The sequence below is a fragment of the Bactrocera neohumeralis genome, chromosome 6 (assembly GCF_024586455.1).
Source record: "Bactrocera neohumeralis isolate Rockhampton chromosome 6, APGP_CSIRO_Bneo_wtdbg2-racon-allhic-juicebox.fasta_v2, whole genome shotgun sequence".
NCBI lineage: Eukaryota > Metazoa > Arthropoda > Insecta > Diptera > Tephritidae > Bactrocera > Bactrocera neohumeralis.
In genome coordinates this window covers 77,817,618-77,831,070 of record NC_065923.1, presented here as the reverse complement: position 1 = coordinate 77,831,070, position 13,453 = coordinate 77,817,618, and the positions used below count along the sequence as shown (strand labels likewise).

The window sequence follows — 13,453 nt, the reverse complement described above, 5'->3', positions numbered from 1 at the left end:
TCGTTTTCAGATTATGCTCGAGGTTACAAGAACAGAAAGATCCGGAAAAATACATTGAAACCTATATATTTATGAGAAAAAATTCCACCCATCTGTGCTACGATATTTGCAGATCGCTAACGGTATCAGTTGTTCTCAGTGAAAGATCGTTTTTGACTCTTCGAAGTTTAAGAACTTACTTGCGGAATGCGACTAACGAAGGAAGAAATTTTGAACATTATGCTTCACAGCCCAGAGGACTGAATATGGTTTTATAAAAACTTTTTGATTTGTGAAACATTTTGTTCTGTTGAAAAGTAAATATATTTGAATGAAAATATTTCAACAAAAAAAGCCCTGGAATTAGTTTCTGCGAACGCAGCTGATTCTAAATTAAGTATTATACCCAAGCGTTTTCATCAAATAGAGATCAAACCGAGATCTTCGAAGAAATTAAAGATTTTACATCGGGATCAATACAAGGTTCGAGACGGTGATAAATCCTAGAGATTTTATTTGTAAATAGAAAATATTTTTCATTCCCACTGTTCCGTGTCTAATGTTACCAAGTGTGGCGAAGGTTCTAAGTTCCAATTGAGTAGGTAGGTATATGCCGACGTTACGCTACAGACAACGTTCTTTTAGGTTTCTCTATTTGTGTGAATATGCAAAAAACTTTTCACTTGAAGCGTGTAGCAAAAACCAGCAATAAATTGCCATAATTTACGAATTCGACGCGGAAGAGCAGCACACGTACCGACACACAGCAGAGTTGCATAAAATGAATTACTGCATTTAGTGCAGTCTAATAGGTATATAGCATTAGCGAGGACCTCCATAAGTCATGCGCAGAATTAGCACAGATTAGACACACACTCTAAGAAAGCAGCGAATGTGTGTACCAATTGTGGCGTCCAATAACTTAATGACATCGTCAGCGCATCTTTCTAAGAGTACAGCTATGGCTTGCACAGTGTGTACATATTTCCCTGGTAGTAAAACAGAATTAAAGCACAATCTACTAAAGTAACATACCTACTATAATAATTTAATTTGTAGTTCAGTTAAACGGCGATTAGTTTAAGCTTGAGTTTATACGTTCCAGAGCTGGTAACGCATGATCTTACATTCGTACACTTTTCCTCAATAATTTATCACGGGAATGGGAACACTAAGGAACTGGGGAACGGTCAGCAAAATAAAGCGTTCCTAGTCGTTGCCACTCAACCAGCAATCAAATAAGAATGCACAACTTGAAGACAAAACAATGGAAACAAATCACACCAACAGCAAGGCAAACACAACCCCTCAGCGCAACGCACTAGAGGCTGTACGTTAGACCGAAGTCTCGTGAAAATCTAACAAATCAACAATTGCCGTATGATTGCGACTAATGAGTCCGACAATTGCAGAAATCAGCCAGTCAAACAGTTAGACTGCCAGTAAGACTGCGAACTTGTAGAAAAACCGCGACGCAAAATGCCCGCACAAAAGTCAAACACCAGCCAGCAACATTATGTGAGTAGTCGGCGGAGGTTGTTGTCGACATGACTTCGACTTTAATGCGCGCTGACTGCCTCCTAGGTGACTTCCATCTCAAGCAATTGAATCTTTTTTTATAAGTATAGGTACACACATATGTACATACATATATACGTTCACACTTTTTTCACCGACTGTTGCATAGCTGAAGTTGAAATCCAAGTTAAGCGCCTGAACCGGTGCGCAAAGCCTTACTTAGACCCGCGTTGGCCAGAGTTGACTTAAGCTGAACTGAGTTGAGTTGAATTGAGTTGATGATGGAGCCGTTGTCGACGCCATTGAAGAGGACGATGTTGACGGCAACGACGACGGCGACTATCAAGCTTATGCCTGGCATGTATGCATACTATACATATACTTGATGATGACAATGACGAGCGCTTTACGCTGGTGACCGCATATTTTGCGCTGCACACGCATTTTTCTGCTCCAACCAACCTCCGTAGATTTGCAGTAATCTGCGGAACTCCACTGGATTGGCATTTGTGTAGGTATGTAAAAGTGGGTTTACTAACATACGCGGCTAGAATTGACGCCAAGGTATCCTATTATTGCTGAAATATACAGATTCCACAATATTTGCGTGTCACATTTGTGGCTATATAAGTAACAGTAGCGAATAAGTGCTTAGCATAAATTTTTAGCTGACTAAAGAGTACATTTTGGAGAGAAAAATGCAATTGGAGAGGCTCTAGAGGCAGAAATTGTTTTAAAACCCACTATTTGCTCCTTTGCTTTACCATTTCAAAACCCCACCTGCCAAAACAAAAAGTTTCCGAATAAAAAGCAAAGAAAATAATGTTAACTTCGGTTACACCGAAGCGATATGTAATTCGCTTTCATGTTACTTTCCTTAGAGCATAAAGTTTATAAAAATAAAAAAAAAAACAGTTTTAATGGTAGCTATATTCTATAGTGGTGCGAAATCGGCGAGTCCGACAATGGAGCGGCGATTCTTTCGAGGAAAAAAAGGATTAGTGTGCAAATTGCAGATCGATATCTCAAAAACTAAGAGACTACATACATATGTACATATATGTACACATTAGAGGGTCTCCGACTATTCCATTCTTGGAACTAAAAACTTCGGGGCAAAATTAGCATACTCTTTTCAGGATATAAGAAACTATATTTGACTGCTATGTTATATAAAAAGACAACAGCATCTTTTCTTTTACAAATTTCCAACCATTCTTGCGCTCCTGATAGCACAAACGAGCGTTGATTTTCTTCATTAAAGTGCAGTCTGAAACTCGCCAGTATGTGCGCTAAATGTTAGCCTCGGCATTTACGCGCTTTAACTCAGCAACCGATTTCAATAAGCAGTAATGGCAAAAAATCTACATACATATACATACATAAACATATGAACATAAAACCGTACATACCTACATTATGTACTTACCGCAGAATCTGCACACCAACTCTAGAAAGTGCCACATGTTTTATGCTGCTCAACATGCGTCCAACACATGCCATCAACGAACACGCTTATTAAGCATGCACGACCACTTTGCACGAGCATGGAGTGCGCTGCGCCGTACGGTTTGACGGCTCGACGCGTCCCAATCGTTCCGATTCATTACCACGCACATTTGCTTAATTTCACTATTTTTTATTATTTTTGCCAATTGTGGTTTATGAAATGCCCAGCGCGTTATTTTGATTTTCACTTTTATGTTCATATTTTTCACTTAGTTTTCGTTCTTTTTCGCGACGCGTCGCCAACTATTAATTTCTGCATGCACATTCAATTTATGCAAATGCATATCCCGTTTGAGTTCATCTGTCATTGCAAGTGCCTTACTGTTCTGATTTTTCTTCATCTTTACTTTGTTCTACTTCTTGATTTGTATTTGTCATTTTGGCCTTTTGATTTACTGCGCGAAACATTTCCTTCTTGTTCTTACATTACCGTGTCGGTACCTCACCCTTTATCACCTGCGCCGTCACATGGCTTCTATCGTCTTTAGCAATGTTTGTTTACATTGCCTTCAAGTTCAGCAAAAGTTCATTTGAGTTTCTGTCTCTGATTTGTCGTGCTGTTGCTTTATTGAGTTTGTTTACATTTCGAGTAGCGCGAGTACTTTCGCGATTGCGTTCGTTTCGCCTCGGCTTTGGCTTTGGCTTTGAATTCGTTGGGCTCGTTGCATATTGTAATGTTCGCTTTAGGTTACTTTGTGTTGTTGGTTATGTTTAAAGATTTGTATTGGCACTTTAATTTTGTTTACCTTTTTATACACTTTACATTCACAAATAAATAATTCTTAGGTAATACTCAGAAAACTCCACTAAATAATTAAATTATTACTATTTCACAAATTTTGCTCGCGATCACGTACCGACGCGCACTCACCGACGCACGACTATAAACAGAAAATGTTAACAAACATGAATGAAATTCTATTAACATTCGGTCATTCCGTTCCACTTATAATTTTCTGCAGTGCTGCTCACCTGCTTCGGATGACGAGACAACAACTGCTTTTGTATGCGCGAGTATGTAACATTCCTACACTTTTGTGCATGCTGTAATGAAATTACAGGGGATCACTCGGCGGGTTTGCAGTAACATAAAACGAACAAATTACATTGCTTTGTTGTTTGCCCAGAATTATAACAGCAATTCCAAATAGTTTGTTAACATCAATGCTAATAATATGCTTATACTCTTGCCTTCTGTTGCTTCTTACTTTATATAACCCCTTAACTCTCTAGGTTTGCAAGTTGCAAGGATATTATATAATATGTTGGGTTGCACGCGAACTTAGCCCTTTCTTACTTGTTGTTTTTTGTTTTACTTTTTTTCTTAAACATATGCTTTCTTTTAACGTATTCCATTAATCTTTCCATACTTTTAATGTTCTGTGGCTCCAGGCACCCGGTTCTTTGTAATTTATTTCGTGTGACCGATAACCATTGATTAAAGTTTTTACGAGTTTCGAAGGGTAATGTAAGACGTAGTTTGGAATGAGTTCTATACTAAAACATTTGTGGAAATTTTACTTAAAAAACTTACATACATACATATATTGGTGTATTCATTAATATAATAATTACCCAGATGAATCCATGTTAAAAGACATTTTTATAAGTAAGTTTTCTTACATTTTTTATTCTGCATATAATTTTAAATTAAACTTAAGAAATAGTCTTAAGTGTATTGTAATAACCTAAACTATCGCCGATTAATACTCGCACTCTTCGCCCAAGCGCTCGATTTCATTCAAAATAAAATCTAGTTCCGCTTCCTCTAGCACTGGGAAACAAGTAAATACCATACGGAAAAAGTTACCCAAGCCACGATACTGTAGTGGCGTATAACCGATCATCACAGTGCCGCTATAAGCCATGCGCTCCTTAATCTTTGGTGCAACCTAAAAACAAATAAAATTTAAAAAACAAGAAAAAAGTTAGCTTCATCTGCACCAACGCTATAATACCTTTGACAGACATATTTCTTATATTATATAATGAAAGGGTATGTGTGATGAACTTTATCTCCCAGTTAGTACTGAAGCTATAATGATCCGAATTAAGCAATATGTTCGAAACTTAAGTTTTGAAAGTCACAAGAAGACTTCGCTGGAATATGGCTGCCAGTTAAACAGTCGCGAGGTGATTTCGCGGGAAGCTGACTGCCAGCTGGCGCTATAAAAGAAACGCAGGCACCGTGCCTGGCCAGTGCTATAAAGGAAACGCAGGCACCGTGATTGACTGTTGCGCTGCGATGATCTGATGTAGTTTAACAGTCGCGAGGTGATTTCGCGGGAAGCTAGCGCTATAAAAGAAACGCAGGCACCTACCTGGCCAGTGCTTAGGCTGCTGTGGCGCCGTGATGTGATGTAGTTTAACAGTCGCTAGGTGATTTCGCGGGAAGCTGGCTGCGAGTTGGCGCTATAAAGGAAACGCAGTCACAGTGCCTGGCCAGTGCTTAGGCTGCTGTGGCGCCGTGATGTGATGTAATTTAACAGTCGCGGGGTGATATCGCGGGAAGCTGGCTGCCAGTTGGAGCCATAAAAGAAACACAGGCACCGTGCCTGGCCAGTGCTTAGATGACTCTCGCGCCATGATCTGATGTAGTTTAACAGTCGCGAGGTGATTTCGCGGGAAGCTGGCTGCTAGCTGGCGCTATAAAGAAACGCAGGCACGCGAGGTGATTTCCTGGCCAGTGCGCTATAAAGAAACACAGGCACTTGCCTGGCGCCTTAGATGATCTGATGATAGTAGTTAACAGTCGCGAGGTGATTCGCGGGAGCTGGCTGCCAGCTGGCGCTATAAAAGAAACACAGGCACCGTGCCTGGCCAGTGCTTAGATGACTCTCGCGCCATGATCTGATGTAGTTTAACAGTCGCGAGGTGATTTCGCGGGAGGCTGGCTGCCAGCTGGCGCTATAAAAGAAACACAGGCACCGTGCCTGGCCAGTGCTTAGATGACTCTCGCGCCATGATCTGATGTAGTTTAACAGTCGCGAGGTGATTTCGCGGGAGGCTGGCTGCCAGCTGGCGCTATAAAAGAAACACAGGCACCGTGCCTGGCCAGTGCTTAGATGACTCTCGCGCCATGATCTGATGTAGTTTAACAGTCGCGAGGTGATTTCGCGGGAGGCTGGCTGCCAGCTGGCGCTATAAAAGAAACACAGGCACCGTGCCTGGCCAGTGCTTAGATGACTCTCGCGCCATGATCTGATGTAGTTTAACAGTCGCGAGGTGATTTCGCGGGAGGCTGGCTGCCAGCTGGCGCTATAAAAGAAACACAGGCACCGTGCCTGGCCAGTGCTTAGATGACTCTCGCGCCATGATCTGATGTAGTTTAACAGTCGCGAGGTGATTTCGCGGGAGGCTGGCTGCCAGCTGGCGCTATAAAAGAAACACAGGCACCGTGCCTGGCCAGTGCTTAGATGACTCTCGCGCCATGATCTGATGTAGTTTAACAGTCGCGAGGTGATTTCGCGGGAGGCTGGCTGCCAGCTGGCGCTATAAAAGAAACGCCAGCACTGTGCCTGGCCAGTGCTTAGATGATTCTCGCGCCATGATCTGATGTAGTTTAACAGTCGCGAGGTGATTTCGCGGGAGGCTGGCTGCCAGCTGGCGCTATAAAAGAAACGCAGGCACCGTGCCTGGCCAGTGCTTAGATGACTCTCGCGCCATGATCTGATGTAGTTTAACAGTCGCGAGGTGATTTCGCGGGAGGCTGGCTGCCAGCTGGCGCTATAAAAGAAACACAGGCACCGTGCCTGGCCAGTGCTTAGATGACTCTCGCGCCATGATGTGATGTAGTTTAACAGTCGCGAGTTGATTTCGCGGGAAGCTGGCTGCCAGCTGGCGCTATAAAAGAAACACAGGCACCGTGCCTGGCCAGTGCTTAGATGACTCTCGCGCCATGATGTGATGTAGTTTAACAGTCGCGAGGTGATTTCGCGGGAGGCTGGCTGCCAGCTGACGTTATAAAAGAAACGCAGGCATCGTGCCTTGCCAGCGCTTAGGTGACTCTAGCGCCGCGTTGCGTATATACATACGGACGGACATAAGCTCAGCTCATCATTCTGATCTTTAATAAATATATTTTATAGGGTCTCTGCCTTTTATTTCGGAGTGTTACGTACATACGTCATGGCAAACTTAATATTTTCCGTTCAGGAAATATAAAAATTAACTAGTACTTCGGAAAAGTTTCGATTACTCACCGTATACAAACGCTCTTGCCACTCTGGTGTTTCTTCAAGACCCCTTAGCGCCTTCGGTATGTACCAAAAGCAAACATTCATATATTGGTTATCTTCCAGAACCAAACGAAAGCGTTCACTACCACGTTGCTTGACTTTGTCAACGAAAACTTTCGAAATATCTATGGCATGATCCAGCAAACGTCCAAAACTGCCGTAACCACGCGCCTTCAGCATTAACCAAAACTTGAAAGCATCAATTTTACGTCCGCACTGTATGCTCTTATTGCCTGTATCATAGGATACATCGTAAAATTTGTCCTGCTGAAAGAGATAGTTCACCTGTATGCTATTGCAACGTGTGAGTAGATCACGCTCACGTGTCAAAAAGAGCGAGCATTGCAGTGGCGCGCCGAGTGATTTATGTGGATTCCAAGCGAAAGAATTAGTACGATCGAGACCGGCTAGCAAGTGGCGATTTCGATAGGAGAGCAACGCCGAACCGCCCAGACATGCCTGTGCGTGGATTTGTGTAAGAATTATATAACAATTATAGAATTTTGTATCGTCCAATGACTTAAATACTTACATCGACATGCAACCATAAGCCATATTTTTCACACACATCCGCTATCGCATTGAGATCATCGAACGCTCCCAACACAGTGGTGCCAGCGGTAGCGTTCACAAAGAACGGTTCGCATCCCGACTCTTGCGCTTTCAAAATCTTTGCCTCCAAATCGTTTGTTAACATTTGACCGCGTTCATTTGTTTTGACAACTACACAATTATCGGCGCCTAGACCCAGCCAATGCGCGGCCTTAACAAAGCTATAATGTGACTCTTCAGATGTGAAGAGAGCAAGTGGACGCATGCCAAACAAGCCGGCAGTCTTCACTTGAGGGTGACGGCTATAGCGAGCTAAGACAAGGCCATACCTGAAGTGAATAGAAGAGAGTTGTTGAGTGGGTAATAAATCAGATTTGTAGACACAGCGAAAAATTTTTACAAAAATTCAGTATGGTTAGCAAGCTGCAAAAAAAAAAAAAAACAAAAAATATGTATATAAAATAATTTTTCAAATAATTTCAAAAATGCCTCTTATTTGTGAGTCTTTGGTCGGATATACATAAGTATGTGCGTACATCCATTCGCATAACCGTTTGTCTAGGAACGGAAAAGTTGTTAGTCAGAGTGGTTGGTCAATATAGTTTCGAACGACTGACCAAGTAGGCTTTGAACATAAGTTTGTGACACTTAAGTAGATCTTTCGAAATTTTGTCTTATAATAAAAACTTTTTGGAGAAATGCCGTAAAATTCAAGAGTCTACGAGCGATGTTTCGAAGAGTAAAAAGTTTACGAATAATCATATTCTCCCCAAAACCATCGTTAGTTATGTAAGTTTCCATATTAGAAATCGTTACATCACAATTTTGTTTCATTAAGTTTAAGAACGAGATAGTAAATTTCTCTCAGTGTAATTATATGCAAAATCCTACTCTTAATTGCTTGAAAAACCCTGTAAAGTTCGAGCACTTTGTCTCTGACCGCGAGGCTCACTCAAATGAATACATATTTTTGTATGTAAATAAACGTCTGAGCCGTCAAAACGCTTGTCGGACCCACCCTAAAATAACACAGCCAAAACAATGCCTTTGCTTGCGGTTTATCTAACTGTCTAACCACTAGCCGTGTGAGTGAGTAATTAGCCCTAAAGTAACACTTGCCATTGAACATCTTGATAGTGAACCATGTAAGACAGCTCAGCTAAATCTAATATTTTCAATGCGTCAAAGTCAAGTGTTGGCCGAAGGCATAACTGTTTTCGCATACGAACTTACACTTATTATATATGTATATTTATAGTGTCTTAGCATTGTAGAAGTTTACTTACATATTAGACATGGAGCCACCAGGTGCGAAGATGCCATCACCTTCAGCATAACCAGCCAATTGGCAAACGGTACGTATGATTTCCGTTTCCATCAGCGAGAAGACGGGACCCACTTCGTACGTGTAACTGTTATTTTATTAAAAAAAAAAGAAGAAATATATAAATTAGTGTGAAATTGTTAGGTCTGTGGAACCGCATAATATATTATGTGTAAATAAATATATTCAATATTTTACTTACGCGCTTGCATTGAGCGCATCGGTGATCCATTGGCCCATCAAACCATACGGATCCATTTGGCCGAACAGCTGATTATGAAACCGGCCATGATTGGTTTTTACTGAATATTTAATTACCAGCCGACATAAGTCCTCTATCTCTGCTATGGTATGTGTTTTGTTCTCATCGATGCTGAGGTCAATCAATTGCTATGTAGAAGGAGGTTGATGTTGATTAATTATTGTATATACATATGTAAGTATATATTTATAATTGTTTATAAAAATATAAGTTTTTTGCACCACGCTTATCAGCACTCATTGAAATTATGCTTCCCCAAAAGATAACGAGAGTAAACTGATAATACATTTTTATTACATTTTATACATTTTTCATTTGTAATCTTTTCTTATTCTGCTCTTCCACTTTTGATTTTATTTTTTACTTTTTGTTCGATCTCTGTATAACGAAGTAAGGCTTAGGTTGCAAACCACCGACAGTTTGGCAAATTGTCGTTGTATATGCCTAACGTTGGCATAAACATCAAATGACCCCAAATGCAAGCATAGCGATCAATGATCTTGGCAAAATGTAAACAAAAGGTTCTTTGACCTCATAAAATGTAAACAAAATGATCAGAGGCCCCTTATGTAAACAAAGGTTGTGGACTTGACTAAATCTAAACAAAACTTTTGAATTGACCCCAAATCTAAATAAATATTGCAGACTTGCTTAGATTGGACCACTATAGCATATAGCTTTTATACAAACTGGCCGATCCAAGCCACCCTAAAGATCTATTTATACCCTTTTATGCTAAAATAAGTGCATAGTGAAGGTTATTATAGCTTCGGCGCTGTCTTAGCTAACTTTTCATCTCGTTTTTAAATAAAATAATATAGAGATTTGCTCAGTTGACCAGCTTAGTGAAAATTGAAACCGTTTAACTTAAACTTCCACGCTCATTTAAGTCGCTTCTGCATAATAAATAAGCATCAACCAAAATTAAAATATAATTTAAATCACGGTTTTAACAGTTCACAGCAACGATCAGAGCCAAGACTGACAATTGGGGCGTAAAACCGTGCATTGGTAGAAAATAAATATAGACGTACTTAAACTTGAGCTTATGTATGTATGTATGTAGCAAGCGCGCACACAGCATGTGAATAACGAATACCAGCATATAAATACCTGTGAGTACACACAATCCTAATCAAAAATCAAAACATGACAATCTACGAACATGATCATGTATCAGCGGCGGTCAACAGCGGATCAACTTTGTGCCAACAATAACAACAACGTAACAACAGCAGGCAGTAACACATAGCAACATGGCGCACAACATAGCAACTACATAGTTTCGAGCAACAGCAACAGTTGCTGACATGTTGACAAAATAATTTTCAAAGTGAAGTGAAAAGACGAACGGCTTTGCCGGCTCGCATTTGTGTATATATGTATGTATGTAAGTACATACATGTGCATACATATGTATGTTCGTATGTGCATTGTGTCTATTCACTGACTTAGTGATTGAATCGCCGTTCGATTTGCCATAAAAATGCCGGTCAAAATGAAAATGTTTAAATCCGTTAAAAGAAAAATAAACTTGACACACTTTTTAATTGCAAATCCAGTGTTCACGAATAACGCCTTGTCATCGCTAGCGCTAGCCGACGCTGCACAAGCATTGTCAGCGGATTTCGCGATCCAAAACACACCCGCCTGCGCCAAACTCGATTTGACCATGGCAGTGACACTTTGTCGTCGTTGTCGTTGTCGTTGTCGTCATCCGCTGTTGCAAGCTACAGCCAACGGTTTCAAATCATTGTGTGTCGCCAAAGTGTGTTGACAGTTTTGTGGCATTTAAGCCGCTTTCTCGGTGGCAAGCACTAACTACTTATATACTTACATACATGCATATATATGTATGTATATAAAAAAATATGTATATATACATATATAATATGAGAGTATATATTAGCGCTCGGTATCAGCATCTATATACATACATATATCTCGCAGCTTGAGCTTACCACTACTTTTTTGCTACACCCACTGCTTCAACAAGCCTCAGCCCCTAATATTATACATACAAATATATACCTGGATTCACATAAAGTACTTTTTTGTGTTAACTTACCTTCATTTCGTTCGGCTGCTTAAAGTCGACAATTTTTACCGCATCGCGGTCGGCATCGGACACACAAAACGCTTTCCCATTTTTCAACAAATCATAGACGGAGCCCAGCACTTTCCAATCATCGGCTAGATTAAGACGTATCTTATCAATCTCATCCACTTTGTTTTGTGTTGTTGCTGTAGTTTTTGTTTCGCTTGACATGTTTACGTTTATTTAGTTGTCTTGTTATATTATCGCCGCTGTTGTTGTTTTTATGGCTGCTTATATTTTGTCTGCACTAATTGTTTAATGTGGTTTAACTGTGGTCAGTTTTTTTCTTATTGTTTTGGAGTTTTTATTTTTGGTATTGTCTGTGAATAAATTTCAAATAATTAGTCATGCGAGGTAATTGAATTTTGTTGTTAAGGAACTTTTAATCTTAGTCTTATCAAGAGCGATACTTTTTTATTTCTTCTTCATAAAAAAGTTTGGTTATAAAGAATTCTATATAACCTACAAATGCAAACTAATTAGTTTTAATTACCATTATATATGTTTGGGACTAAAAAAATTTGCTATAAGTTAAATTAAAAATAATTTCAAAATATAAATAAAAATAATTATTAATCATTAACATTTTTTCCAAAATAAATTTGACAGTAATACATACATACATAAACATATTAGGGTGGTTTAAAAACCCTGAATATATATTTTTTTCTCGGAACTCTGAAAACTGGGTTCTTAGACCCCTCTAAAATAGTCGTTCCAAGTATTACTATAGTTATATACATATGTATGTATGTACATATATGTATATACATATGTACAGGGGTGGCTTAAAAAAATAATGTTTTTTCGCTTGGTACTGTGAAAAATAGATTCTCTGACACCTTTGAAAATTACATAATTCAGAAAAATTAAAAAAATGCCAAAAAAATCAGAAAAATTAAAAAATAAAATTTTAAGGCAATTTTAAAATTTTTCTGAATTTTTCGGCATTGAATTTTTTTGAATTATGTGTGACTTTTTCTTGATTTGTTGATAAATAAATAATAAAAAAATAATTAATCGTAAATAAGCAAAAAGTCTGTAAAAATATTTATTTTAGTACTGTTTAGTCTTAACCACTTTGATCTATGGACTTTTGTTCGCAAACTACACGATCCTGCTGTTGCCTGAAAATTTCTATAAAAAATTCGGTTCAAAGCTAACTTATTGTAAATGCCATACATGCCAACGAAACTTTAAAATGTATTCTCAAAATTTTTTCAATTCTTGATCTTCTTAAATGTAATAACTTACACTTTTCGGCAAAATTTGAATGTTTCTTCAACTTATCGCACTCCTCACTTTCACTCGTTTTGCTGTGCTTTCAATGAAATTTTTGTTTGAAAGGCAGGCACCAGCGTCACCCAAAGACTGACAATGTTGACGGTCGAATGTGGAATTACACACTAAATGTATTTGCTAACAACCACCCGCCGCCTACTGCCTTTTGCTGTGTTGTTTTCCGTCAACTGCATACATATACACATGTAAATACGTATGGGCAGACACTTGTAGTATGTTTGTTAACACGCCGTACGTGCGCTGTGGTGTCAATGATTTAATATATTCTGCAATCGTATTTATTAATTGTTTTAGAGTGATGCTTGCAGTCAAGTGGATTCCAGTTGCTCCTCTTCCTCGCCGTAAGCGCATTGGGGTGTCATGCAGCTTTCAATATGTTCATACATATGTACATATGTATGTGTAATCGCGCTCCGTTAGTACCCGGCATGTATACGTTCTATCGATAGGGCTAGCACTTTTGTCTCTAGTTATTTGTTCGTTGTTTTTTATTCGCCATACATTATTTGCATTATTTTTCAATTCTAATTTTATCAAACAGTTATTGTCCACAGCAATACCGAAACAATTCTGATCTTTACAGATTAATTAATTCGTCTGCATGCAGTCACATACGAGCATTTACGAATTGAAAATAGTGCTTGTGTGTGTGTATGTACGCACATACATGT

The 13,453-nt window shown here is 39.3% G+C and overlaps 2 protein-coding genes across 5 annotated transcripts in view; both read right to left on the bottom strand.

The window, feature by feature from the left end:
* LOC126762245 (semaphorin-5B) overlaps positions 1–3,257 on the bottom strand; it is a 122,091-nt gene extending 118,834 nt beyond the window's left edge. For 3 of the 4 annotated variants that reach the window (XM_050478847.1, XM_050478850.1, XM_050478849.1), the window contains exon 1: positions 2,927–3,257. The gene's annotated coding sequence lies outside the window, so the exon portion shown is untranslated. The remainder of the gene's footprint in view (positions 1–2,926) is intronic. The other variant, XM_050478851.1, reaches the window with a different exon arrangement.
* Positions 3,258–4,616: 1,359 nt separating this feature from the next.
* LOC126762251 (cysteine sulfinic acid decarboxylase) lies at positions 4,617–13,386 on the bottom strand. Its single transcript, XM_050478861.1, has 7 exons — positions 12,735–13,386; positions 11,451–11,800; positions 9,323–9,510; positions 9,083–9,208; positions 7,777–8,125; positions 7,209–7,703; positions 4,617–4,898 (listed from the first exon to the last, which is right to left on the bottom strand). The coding sequence occupies exons 2-7, from the start codon at positions 11,649–11,651 to the stop codon at positions 4,710–4,712; spliced, it is 1,548 nt and encodes a 515-aa protein (XP_050334818.1). The 5' UTR covers positions 11,652–11,800; positions 12,735–13,386; the 3' UTR covers positions 4,617–4,709.
* Positions 13,387–13,453: the final 67 nt, after the last annotated feature.